This window comes from Carcharhinus amblyrhynchos, chromosome 2 (genome assembly GCF_965287045.1).
Source record: "Carcharhinus amblyrhynchos chromosome 2, sCarAmb.v2.hapA, whole genome shotgun sequence".
Lineage (NCBI taxonomy): Eukaryota > Metazoa > Chordata > Chondrichthyes > Carcharhiniformes > Carcharhinidae > Carcharhinus > Carcharhinus amblyrhynchos.
Window position 1 is genome coordinate 137,149,201 of NC_137325.1, and position 13,379 is coordinate 137,162,579.

At 47.3% G+C, this 13,379-nt stretch overlaps 1 protein-coding gene across 1 annotated transcript in view; it reads right to left on the reverse strand.

Moving 5' to 3' along the window:
- Window positions 1–9,235: 9,235 nt before the first annotated feature.
- LOC145359897 (uncharacterized) overlaps window positions 9,236–13,379 on the reverse strand; it is an 89,041-nt gene continuing 84,897 nt past the window's right edge. The window contains exons 19-20 of the mRNA XM_080214743.1: window positions 10,502–10,596; window positions 9,236–9,436 (exon numbers count right to left, since the gene is read on the reverse strand). Of these exons, the coding sequence (XP_080070869.1) occupies window positions 9,236–9,436; window positions 10,502–10,596 (296 nt within the window). The remainder of the gene's footprint in view (window positions 9,437–10,501; window positions 10,597–13,379) is intronic.

Consider the following 13,379-nt stretch of genomic DNA (forward strand, 5'->3'; position numbering starts at 1 on the left):
GCAGACTATGACACCCTTCCTCACAATCTACCACACCTCCAACTTTGGTGTCATCAGCAAATTTACTAATCCACCCAACTATACCCTCATCCAGATCATTAATAAAAATTACAAACAACAGTGGCCCCAAAACAGATCCCTGAGGCACACCACTCGTAACTGAACTCCATGATGAATATTTACCATCAACCACCACCCTCTGTCTCCTATCTGATAGCCAATTCCTGATCCAACTTCCTAGATTACCCACAATCCCATACATCTGCATTTTCTGCAGAAGCCTACCATGGTGAACCTTATCGAACGCCTTACTAAAATCCATGTATACCACGTCAACTGCCTTGCCCCCATCCACCTCTTTGGTCACCTTCTCAAAAAACTCAATAAGGTTAGTAAGGCACGACCTACCCGCTACAAAACCATGCTGACTATTTCTAATCAATTCATTACACTCCAAATAACTATAAATCCTATCCCTAATAATTTTTTCTAAAACCTTGCCCACAACAGAAGTAAGACTCACCGGTCTATAATTCCCGGCAAAGTCTCTGTTCCCCTTCTTAAACAATGGGACAACATTCGCTGTCCTCCAATCCTCCGGGACTACACCAGAGACCAATGACGACCTGAAGATCAGAGCCAGAGGCTCTGCAATCACCTCTCTTGCCTCCCAGAGAATCCTAGGGTCGATCCCATCCGGACCAGGGGACTTATCTATTTTCAGCCCCTCAAGAATTTCCAGCACATCCCCCTTATCAACTGTAATACTGTCTATTTTACACCCCTGCAACTCAATGTCCTCCTCAGCTATATTCATGTCCCCCTGCGTGAACACGGAGGAGTTGGAAGGTGAGTTATATCCATACACACAAGCAGCTTCAGTTACACTGGTGTCAGTCACCTGATGTACAGTGATCTGTAAGTGTCCAGCAGTGATAATGTTCTTATGTCTGGACCAAAAGCTCTTCAATCCAACACCTGGACTTGTTGGCCTTGGAAGGAACATTCCCAACACCGTTCAATGAGCTGATGGTCAGCTCGGAAATCCGTCCCACACTTCCTCACTACCTCTTAAGGGGAAGAATTGTGCATCGGCACGCTTGTTTTAACTCCTTTGTGGGACCTGGGTGTTGCTGGCTGGCCAGCAGTTAGTGCCCATCCATGGTTCCCCATGGACAGAGTGGCTTGCTCGGCCATTTCAGAGAACAGTGGCTCCGGAGTCACATGTAGGCCAGACCAGGTGAGGACAACACATCTCCTTCCCTAAGGGACATTCATGAACCAAATGGGTTTCATGGCTATCAGTGTACAAGGGGTGTCAAGGTGCAGCACAGTGGTTAGCACTGCTGCCTCACAGCGCCAGGGACCTGGGTTCAATTCCGGTGTCGGGTCACTTTTTGTGTGGAGTTTGCATGTACTTCCTGTGGGTTTCCTCTGGGTGCTCCGGTTTCCTCCCACAGTCCAAAGATGTGTGGGTCAGGTTGGCTGTTCGTACTAAATTGCCCCTTAGTGTCAGGAGGACTAGCTAGGGTAAATGCACGGGGCTATGGAGATGGGGCCTGGGTGGGATTGTGGTGGTGCAGATTCGATGGGCTGAATGGCCTCCTCCTGCAGTGTAGGATTCCAATAGATTCGTAAGTCCAGATTTTCAAAAATTGAATTCAAATTCCACCATCAGCTCCAGAGCCACAGCAAGGTGGCTGGCTCTCAACTGCCCTCGGGCAACTAGGGATGGGCAATAAATGCTGGCCAGCCTGCGACGCCCATGTCCCACGAATGAATAAAAATTAACATAAACAAATAAATCAATTTATCACACAACAGCATTCACAACACAAGTTATCTTCTTCTGTCGTCACCACACATTCCGTCTTCGCCTGTTCCTCCTAGAACACAAGAACATAAGAACATAAGAAATAGGAGCAGGAGTAGGCCATCTAGCCCTTCGAGCCTGCCCCGCCATTCAATAAGATCATGGCTGATCTGTCGTGGCTCAGTTCCACATTCCCGCCCTCTCCCCATAACCCTTAATCCCCTCTCTAATCAAAAACCCATCAACCCGCGTCTTAAAAATATTTAGCGAGGCAGCCTCCACCACTTCAACGGGCAGAGAATTCCAGAGATTCACCACCCTTTGAGTGAAGAAGTTCCTCCTCAACTCCGTTCTAAACTGCCCCCCCTTTATCTTGAGGCTGTGCCCCCTAGTCCTACTGTCTTTTTTTGAGCGGGAAGAGTCTCTCCACCTCTATCCTATCCATCCCATTCATCATCTTATACGTCTCAATGAGATCTCCCCTCATTCTTCTAAACTCTAACTAATACAAGCCTAGTTTATTCAGCATCTCCTCATAGCTCAACCCCCTCAACTCCGGTATCAGCCTAGTAAACCTCCTCTGCACTCCCTCCAAGGCCAAAATATCTTTGCGCAGGTGCGGCGCCCAAAACGGCACACAGTACTCCAGCTGCAGCCTCACCAATGCCCTATACAGCTGCAGCAAGACCTCCCTACTTTTATATTCAATCCCCCTCGCTATGAAGGCCAGCATCCCATTCGCCTTCCTGACCACCTGCTGCACCTGCAAGCTGGGTTTTTGCGACTCATGCACAAGGACCCCGAGGTCCCTCTGCACCGTCGCCTGCTGCAGTTTTTCGCCACGTAAGTAATAGTCCTTCCTACCATTCTTCCTATCAAAGTGGACCACCTCACACTTGCCAACATTAAATTCCATTTGCCATTTCCTGGTCCATTCGCCCAGCCTATCTAGATCCTTCTGCAGACTCTCCACACCCTCCGCACAATTTGCCGTTCCCCCAATCTTGGTGTCATCAGCAAATTTCGACACCCTACACTCGGTTCCCTCCTCCAGATCATCTATATAAATGGTAAATAGCTGAGGCCCCAGCACCGACCCCTGGGGCACTCCACTAGTCACCATCCGCCAATCCGAAAAGCACCCGTTGACCCCCACTCTCTGCCTCCTATTTGACAACCAATCCTCTATCCACGCTAACACCCTACCCCCAACTCCATGTCCCTCGACCTTCTGCAATAACCTCTTGTGAGGTACTTTGTCAAACACCTTCTGAAAATCCAGAAAGACCACATCCACCGGCTCTCCTCTATCCACCGCCCTAGACACATCCTCAATGGAATTGTCATCATTAATTGTTAGGCCAGGATTGTCAATGATGTTTGATTTATCTTTATCTGCTGGTGGTGGGTTCTGGATGGTGCTCGGCTCTGGGATGTCTGGTTGGTCAATGATGCCTGCTGTGGGCTCTGGTTGTATCTCTGTGTTTAATAATAATGATGAAGAAAATCAAATCCACTTGTTACAGACAGACACAAGGACTTGTGGTTACATTGTGCCTTTCATATCCAAAGAGCTTTACGCCAATGAAGTACATTCCAACTGCTGTACGATAGGAAAATTTAACATCTAACTTGCGCATAGCAAGATCCCACATGTAGCGTTGCACAAATAACTAAATCATTGGTTTTTACAATCACTGGCAGGACAGACAAGGGCTTGTGGTTATATGGTGCCTTTCTTGTCTGATGTGCTTTACAGCTGATGAAGCGTAGAAACTAGAAGCAGGAGTAGGCCATCCAGCCCCTCGAACCTGCTCCACCATCCACTTTGATCATGGCTGATCATCAAATTCAATATCCTGATCTCGTCTTCACCCCACTTCCCTTGATCTCTTCAGTTCCAAGAGCTATTTTAATTTCTTCTTGAAATCGCACAATGGGCCCGATTTTATCATCGCGGGCGTGAAAACTCGGTAAAGTTGGGTGTGAGGCAATTAACATAATAAGTGCCTGTCTCTCCGCAGGAGCCCACTTTGCCAAGGCCCGAAAATGGCCGTGATCCGAAACGCGCCCGAAACAGGCGCTGTGTGATTTAAGTGCATTTGCACGCATTTAAATTGAATAAATGGCTGCCCGCCCAACTTTACCAGCATTTTCCCCTCTCCCATCACGATCGCGTGTCAGGTTTGGAGCAAAAACCGACATGCTTGGCAAAGGTCTACTTCAGGAGCTCCAGCTTCTGAAGAGGTAAGTTCAGAGCTTCCAGCGGCTCTCTGACTCAGATCGATGGTGAGGAGACGGGGGGGGGGGGGGGGGGAGGGGGGGGGGGGAGGGGGGGAGGGGCAGAGAATGGGGAGGAGGGAGGTGGGCCAGGCCATCCCCACCTGGGGAGGAGCAGGCGGGTCAGGTGTGGGGGAGGGGAGGGGAGGGAGGAGGGAGGAGGGAGGAGGGAGGCCCAATCGTTCACTGGTGGGGGAAGGATGAGGGAGGGAAGTCCGATCGCTTTCTGGTGGAGGGGAGGGAGGCCAGACCGCTCCCTGGTTGAGGGGGCAGGGGGAGGGAGGAGGGAGGCACGATCATTCTCTGGTGGCGGGGAGGCCAGATGGATCTTTGATGGAGGTGGGGGACAGGGCAGGGGCCAGGGGGGCCCGCTACCACTCTACAGGCGATGGATGGGAGGGTAAGGGGGCAGAGAGTTGCGATCAGTCTGAGTAGCGGAGGGGGTAGGGTGGATAAGGAGACAGTTATGTTGTGGGGTTGGAGTGATAAGTGTGGGGGTCATTGCTCCCGCTTTTCACTCCCGAGCCGCTTTATCTGCTTTTTGCGGCTCAGGAGCGGTGTGACAGGAGTGCGATTTTCAAATTTTAATTCCACTTTGCGTGCTCAGTTCAAAGCTCCAATCGGAGCTGCAACGTTTCGGGCGCGATAAGCCCTGCCCACAGCTCGATTCAGACTTGCAATTTTTTTTTCAGTCTAAGTGCGTATGGGGGCGCCCGAGGGCAGTTTTCCAAGTCGGATCTGAATTGTGCCCAGATTCAGCACTTAGAGTCAAAATGGTGAAATCGGGCCTAACGTTTTGGCCTCAACTACTTTCTCTGGTAGTGAGTTCCACACATTCACCACCCTGTGGGTGAAGAAATTTCTCCTCACCTCAGTCCTCCTTATTCTTCAACTATGACCCCTGGTTCTGGACTCCCCCACCATTGGGAACATTCTTTCTGAATCCGCCCTATCTAACCCTGCTAGGGTTTTATTCTATGAGATCCTCTCTCACTCTTTTAAATTCCAGTGAATACAATCCTGACAGCATCTATGGAGAGACATTTAGAATCGCGGTAACTGTTGTGCTGTAGGAAAATTCAACAGCTAACTTGAGCATAGCAAGATCCTACGATCGGAAATTTCCTGTCCTGCCCGCCATGGGAATGGTGGTGGCTGGGGGGTAAAATCCCACCCACATGTAGCATCGTGGAAATGACCAAACCATGGGTTTCTATGTTCACTGGCTGTGGGATAAATACTGGTCAGGATACCAGCTGAGAACTCCCATTCTCTTCTGTAACTAGTGTCATGGGAGAGGGCAGATATAGCCTCAGCTTAATGTCTCACCCCAGAAGACAGCTCCTCCTGACTCGAAACTGAACCTGGAGAAGGTGCTCCAGTCTCTGACACAGAGCCTAAACCCCATGACCCGCCCCCGACAGGACAGCGATACCATTGGCCATCGCTGGCACCTACTAACCGTACAAAGACTTTGGAAAACGGGATTGATTTGCAGTCGGAGTAAACATGGCTCTAGATAGTACAAAGACAATCGGAAAAGAGAGACGCGCAAACCCCTTTATGTTGCTCTTAGTTACAACAAAGAACAAAGAAAATTACAGCACTGGAACAGGTCCTTCGGCCCACCAAGCCTGCACCGATCAGGCCCCGGGGACCATATCCCTCTATTCCCATCCTATTCATGTATTTGTCAAGACGCCCCTTAAAAGTCAATACTGTATCCGCTTCCACTACCTCCCCTGGCAAAGAATTCCAGGCACCCACTACTGCCTCGTACATCTCCTTTAAACCTTGCCTCTTGCACCTTTAAACCTGTGCCCCCTAGTAATTGACTCTTCCACCCTGGGAAAAAGCTTCTGACTATCCACTCTGTCCTTGCCTCTCATAATCTTGTAGGCTTCTATCAGGTCTCCCCTCAACCTCCATCGTTCCAGTGAGAACAAACCAAGTTTCTCCAACCTCTCCTCATAGCTAATGCCCTCCATACCAGGCAACATCCTGATAAATCTTTTCTGTACCCTCTCCAAAGCCTCCACATCCTTCAGGTAATGTGGCGACCAGAATTGAACAGTATATTCCAAGAGTGGCCTAACTAAGGTTCTATAAAGCTGCAACATGACTTGCCAATTTTTAAACTCAGTGCCCCAGCCGATGAAGACAAGCACGCTATATGCCTTCTTGACTACCTTCTCCACCTGCATTGTCACGCTCAGTGACCTGTGTACCTGTACACCCAGATCCCTTTGCCTGTCAATACTTGTAAGGGTTCTGTCATTTACTGTATATTTTCTATCTGTATTAGACCTTCCAAAATGCATTACCTCACATTTGTCTGGATTAAACTCCATCATACTTGAAACTTGTACATCTGATCTGCTGAGTGCAATTTTACAAGTTCCAAATTTTTAAGTATTTTTAAAATTCAGTCTCCAACTGATCTATATCCTGCTGTATCCTCTGATAAACGGTGTTGCAGAATTCTTATCTAACATTTTCATTTTTACCTGGAGATGAGGGATTTAGGAGACGGTGAGACTGGAGTTGGGTCTTCATCAGGATCACTTGGTGAGGAGTCTGCAGGGAAATCCTGGACAGAATCACAAAACAAAAAGTTTCAGAAGACTGGATACATTTATTTAAAATGTGTCTGCTATTGTTCATTTCAAATCTCTTTTTACTCTGTTTCACTCATGCTAACATTAGGTGCGGACATTGAAGAGGAGGACAGGAACATGACTGTGTGAATCCACTCACCTTCCCCTGACACCAGACGTTAATGTTCAGTTGAAGAGATTTCTTAATGCAGCTAATATTAGGTCAGATAGCACACAGTGAACGTACAACTTTGTCAACACAACACCTTCCAAGGAAACGATGGATAATTGTTCTAACTGCACACCTGAACTCTGAGTTGAGCACGATCCAAGTTTGAGGCTGACATCTTCTTATTTTGCAAAGATGTTCGCTGGGATTTACCACAAAACCCACCACGCTTTTACGCCGGTGAGCGGTGACTTGCTGGGGTCTTCTGGTCCTGCCATCATCAATGCATTATCCCATTGAATACACCCCTCGCTGCAGCAAAACCCACAGTGGGACTGGGAGATCCCGCCCACGTGAACACCAAAGTTCCATCCGGAATTTATTTTTCTCGTTCATTGTTTGTGCATGTTAAAGTATAGCTTTTGGTTTTGGGAATTGAAGTCTTAACTGTGGAAATGGCATCAATGCAATTCAAGTAATATTGAAATCTATTACACTTAAAACATGCTAACTTGATAGGTTAACAGCCAGAATGGTAAGATCATAAAACAGCAGCTAGACTTACTTAGCTGAAGAGGTGGAGTCAGGAATCTGTAATGCTTGCAATGAAGTACAGTCCGGAGAGATGCTGTTGTTCTGGGAGGCGGAGGTTAATTAGTTTGAAAACATTCAGTAAAGACTATTTGCTTCATCAGATCGAAGAAAAAATTGTAAATGGGGGGGCGGAGGGGGGTGATTAACTTAAAGGTCAAGGTGAGGACAGCACATTGCAGGCCGCTTCATCAAGGAAATAAGTGAAGCTTAGGAAGGATCTCTGGTTTCAACTTATCTGGATGTTTGCTGGGTGAAGATTTTGCAAAGCGGACCTTGTGTGGTTTGCAGCACACTGAGAGAAGTTAGCCAAAGTAAAAGACTGTTACACAGATCTGCACTGTAAGCAGATTAAAACACTTATTGATGGCATGGAATGCTGGTGAATTTTAATCTCCTTTTGGAATGTTATGATGAGCAGAAGCTGTAAGATTGACTTGTTTGGATTTGGAAGGATACATAGCAGGCCTCAGTGTCTTATTACTAAAGAGTATAACCTGCAGAGTAGCTTGGAAGTATTGGAAAATAACCTCAGCAAGGGACTGAGGTCTCCACAGTCAAGAGAGAATGAATGAAAGTTTTGCCTCTGAGAATTGAGAACAATTCTCCAAATGACTGTGGCATAATTATGCAGGGTCCCTGCAGGAATGAATCTATAGGAGGCACATAAAGTACCCAAAAAGGAGGAGTCCTGAGGAAGGTGATTGCCTCGTGGTATTATCACTAGATAATTAATTAAGGGGATTTTCACAGTAATTTCATTGCAGGGCTAATGTAAGCCTACTTGTGATGCTCATAAATAAACTCTAACTTTTAAACTTTAAAAACTTTAACTGAGAAACTCTGTTAATTGTGATGTTAGTGTGCCTTTAAGAATTTTAAAAAAAAATCATGTTCTCTGCAGATTATCTGTGAGATCCCCCTTCATTCATCTAAACTCCACCGTAACAATCCTAACCTCGTGCTATTCTAAAAGAAGATGAGTCTTTTCAGATTTGTGGAGATATTAATCAAACAGTAAACAAGGGTGATTGTGATTGATACTCACCCACTGCCTACCGATGAAGATTTGTTTTCTAACTTAGCCACTGGAAGATAATTCAAGATAAATTTGCCAAATGCGTATTTGGAATTAGAAATAGCTGACAAGAGACTGGAAGTACTTATTATTCATACATTATGAAAGGTTAGCATCTGGGCTGTCTACTGTAGTGTTCCAGAGTATCGTGGATCAGGTGTTAGGTGGGGTGAGTGCTTAGATTGCATTCGGCTCGGGGGGTGCCAGCGGAGTTGGAGACCCCAGCTTCAGAGGACCCTCATGTCCTTCGATGGTCTGTTAGGCGCCATGTGTCGCTGGAGACTGTTTCTCAGCAGGGGGACAGTGTGGCACTTGTGCCATGATCCAGTGGACCTGGCACCTCGTGGATGAGGAGGACGTCCGCTCCTGATGATGTTAAGAGCAGCTGTCAATTATTACGCGTCTGGGTCCTTCCAGGCTCGAGCGGGGATTTCTGCGGAATCTCACAGTCGTCTGCACACAAGGTTACCCGTGAGATTACGGGTGTTCTGTACACTCAAACATTCAATGACATCCACTTCAGTGTGGGCCAGGCCCAGCAGGATGCCCAGGCCGACAGGCTTCACTGCCATCACTGGGATGGCCCATGTGCAGGAGGGCTATTGACAGCACACACTTCGTCCTGCAGGCCCCATGAAATCAGGGGGGCCGTGGTGGTCTGCTGTGCGCTCCACAACCTGATGCAGCAGTGAGGGGCGGGGAGATTTTCAGGTGGAGGAGGAGGACCGGGAGGATGACAGCGAGGAGGAGTTGGAGGGCAGGTGGAGGCAAGTGTCCAGCAGGGCAGGGCAGCGAGGGAGGCCCTCATCGTGACAAGCTTCACAAACTAATATCCGGCAGCCCCAACTCCCAGTGGCTCCGGGGGACGATGAGGGTGCGATCCCAGGCTGTCCGTCATTGTGGTGTAGCTTCCAACGGTGTGAGATCAAGCTTATAAAGGTGAGGTTTGAGTTGTGGTTGATAGAGAGTGCTGTGGGGGTGGGGGGAGGGTAGGGCGGGGGTGGCGACAACATTTCTCAATCCCAACATCAATACCTTTTGGGGAAGAGAATGTTCCAGATTTCCACTGCACCCCTGAACAGCCAGTCTGAATTTTCTCTATTTACCCCAACAACTTGTTCAATCATCCTAAGCAGATCAATTAGCTCGCCCATTAATCTTTTATCTGCTAAGGAATACCAGCCTCGTCTGTAAAACCCATTTTAGCAGCCGTCATTCTGCTGAATCTGGGCTGCATCCCTGTCACACGATCTCTCTCTCTCACCCAGCGCCCAATCCTCTCTCCTTCCAGTCCAAACCAAATGGCATCACAGGGGTTTATTTTCCTCCAGCCCCTCAGGAATCATTGAATTATACAGTACAGAAAAGGCCCTTCGGCCCAACAAATCTGCACCGACATGTGTGAAACACCTGACCTCCCACCTAATCCCATTTACCATAGTCCTGAATGTTATGATGTGCCAAGTGCTCATCCAGATACTTTTTAAAGGATGTGAAACACCCTGCCTTTACCACCCTCCCAGGCAATGCATTCCAGATTGTCACCACCCTCTGGGTAAATAAGATTTTTCCTTAAGTCCCCCCTAAACATCCTGCCCTTTACCTTGAACCTGTGTCCCCGCATGGCCCTTCAACTGAGGGGAACAGCTGCTCCCTATCCATTTTGTCCATATAATCTTGTACACCTCAATCAGGTCGCCCCTCATAATAATAAACACCTAATGACGTGGCTGCCCCTTTTTTTATTCCTAAGCTCTACCCACATTTGATGTCCCCTCCACGATATCATCTCTCTTTACTGCAATAACTGAATCCTGAGCTAATACTGCAATGCTTCCTCCTCTTCTACCTCCTCCTCTGTCTCACCTGAAGATTCTATATCCCGGAATCGTGTCATTCCTTCAATGTCTCTGTGATGTTGACTATGTCACGCTTCCATGCGTCAATCATCGCCCTCGTCTCATCTGTTTTACCTTCAACACACTGGTGTTAAAGCAGAAGCCATCCAGCCTGGCCTTACTCCCTTGAAACTTAATACAGCTGCACTCCCTCTGACTTGACTGTTTTACTGTGAAAGCGGAAAAAAGTCATAAAGGTGGGTACCTGGCATAAAAATAGCTGTCCGGCATATAAGGGGTTAAAAGGCATTAAACCTGCACTGATTTCCAACACAGACACTGACTTTCAAACACAGACAGACAATCACTTAAAATTTAAACCACAGGACAGACAGTTAATTGAATTAAAACAGGGAACAGACGCTTCAGGAAGCCAGGCACCTTAAAAGAGACAAAGATAGTCCTGGGACAAAGGGGTCTGATAGGGAGATTGAGAGTAGAACATAGAACATAGAACATTACAACGCAGAACAGGCCCTTCGGCCCACGATGTTGCGCCGACCAGTTAAAAAACAATGACCCACTAATCTAAACCAATCCCTTTTCGTCCATAAACCTATCCACGGATCTCTTAAACGCCCCCAAACTAGGCGCATTTACAACTGCAGCAGGCAGGGCATTCCAATCCCTCACCACCCTCTGGGTAAAGAACCTACCCCTGACATCCGTCCTATAACTACCCCCCCTTAATTTAAAGCCATGTCCCCTCGTGCTAGCTTTCTCCATCCGAGGAAAAAGGCTATCACTATCCACCCTATCTAAACCTCTAATCATCTTACATGTTTCAATAAGATCCCCTCTTAGCCGCCTTCTTTCCAGCGAAAACAACCCCAAATCCCTCAGTCTCTCCTCATAGGACCTCCCCTGCATACCAGGCAACACCCTGGTAAACCTCCTCTGCACCCTCTCCAAAGCCTCCACATCCTTCCTGTAATGTGGGGACCAGAACTGCACACAGTACTCCAAGTGCGGCCGCACCAGAGTTGTGTAAAGTTGCAACATGACGCTGCGACTCCTAAATTCAATCCCCCTACCAATAAACGCCAAGACACCGTATGCCTTCTTAACAACCTTATCTACTTGATTCCCAACTTTCAGGGATCTATGTACACATACACCTAGATCCCTCTGTTCATCCACACTATTCAAAGTCCTCCCGTTAGCCTTATACTCAACACATCTGTTATTCCTACCAAAGTGAATTACCTCACACTTCTCTGCATTAAACTCCATCCGCCACCTCTCGGCCCAGCTCTGCAACCTGTCTAAGTCTCCCTGCAAACTATGACACCCTTCCTCACAATCTACCACACCTCCGACTTTGGTGTCATCAGCAAATTTACTAGTCCACCCAACTATACCCTCATCCAGATCATTAATAAAAATTACAAACAGCAGTGGCCCCAAAACAGATCCCTGAGGCACACCACTCGTAACCGAACTCCATGATGAATATTTACCATCAACCACCACCCTCTGTCTCCTATCTGCTAGCCAATTCCTGATCCAATTTCCTAGATTACCCTCAATCCCATACATCTGCATTTTCTGCAGAAGCCTACCATGGTGAACCTTATCAAACGCCTTACTAAAATCCATATACACCACGTCAACTGCCTTACCCCCATCCACCTCTTTGGTCACTTTCTCAAAAAACTCAATAAGGTTAGTAAGGCACGACCTACCCGCTACAAAACCATGCTGACTACCTCTAATCAATTCATTACTCTCCAAATAACTATAAATCCTATCCCTAATAATTTTTTCTAAAACCTTGTCCACAACAGAAGTAAGACTCACCGGTCTATAATTCCCGGGGAAGTCTCTGTTCCCCTTCTTAAACAACGGGACAACATTCGCTATCCTCCAATCTTCCGGTACTATACCAGAGACCAACGACGACCTGAAGATCAGAGCCAGAGGCTCTGCAATCACCTCTCTTGCCTCCCAGAGAATCCTAGGGTAAATCCCATCCGGACCAGGGGGCTTATCTATTTTCAAACCCTCTAGAATATCCAGCACATCCCCCTTATCAACTGCAATACTGTCTATTTTACACCCCTGCAACCCAGTGTCCTCCTCAGCTATATTCATGTCCCCCTGCGTGAACACCGAAGAGAAATATTGGTTCAATGCCTCTCCAATCTCTTCTGGTTCCACACACAACTTCCCTCTACTGTCTGTAACTGGCCCTAATCTTGCCCTAACCAACCTTCTGTTCTTGACATACCTATAGAACGCCTTAGGATTCTCCTTAATCCTATCAGCCAAAGTCTTCTCATGTCCTCTTTTAGCCCTTCTTAACTCACTCTTCAACTCCCTCCTAGCCAATCTAAAGCTTTCTAATGCACTACCTGAGCCCTCAAGCCTCATCCGAACATAAGCCTCCTTTGTCTTTTTAACCAACGAATCAACTTTTTTGTGCACCACGGTTCCCTAGCCCTACCAAATCCTCCTTGCCTGACAGGGACATACCTATCACGGACTCGCAGTAGCTGCTCCTTGAAAAAACTCCACATTTCGGACGTTCCCAGTCCCTGTAATCTCCTAGTCCAACCTATGCTTCCTAATTCTCTCCTAATAGCTTCATAATTACCCTTCCCCCAGCTAAAACTACTGACCCAAGGTTCATGCCTATCCCTTTCCATCACTAAGGTGAACATAACCGAATTGTGGTCACTATCACCAAAATGCACACCAACTTCCAAGTCTAGCACCTGGTCTGGCTCATTTCCCAACACCAAATCCAATATAGCCTCACCTCTAGTTGGCCTATCAACATACTGAGTCAAAAAACCTTCCTGCACGCTTTGTATAAAAACTGACCCCTCTAACGAGCTAGAGCTATAGCAATTCCAATCAATATTAGTAAAGTTAAAGTCCCCCATAACAATTACCCTATTACTTTCACTCCTAACCAGGATCGTCTCCGCAATCCTTTCCTCAACCTCTC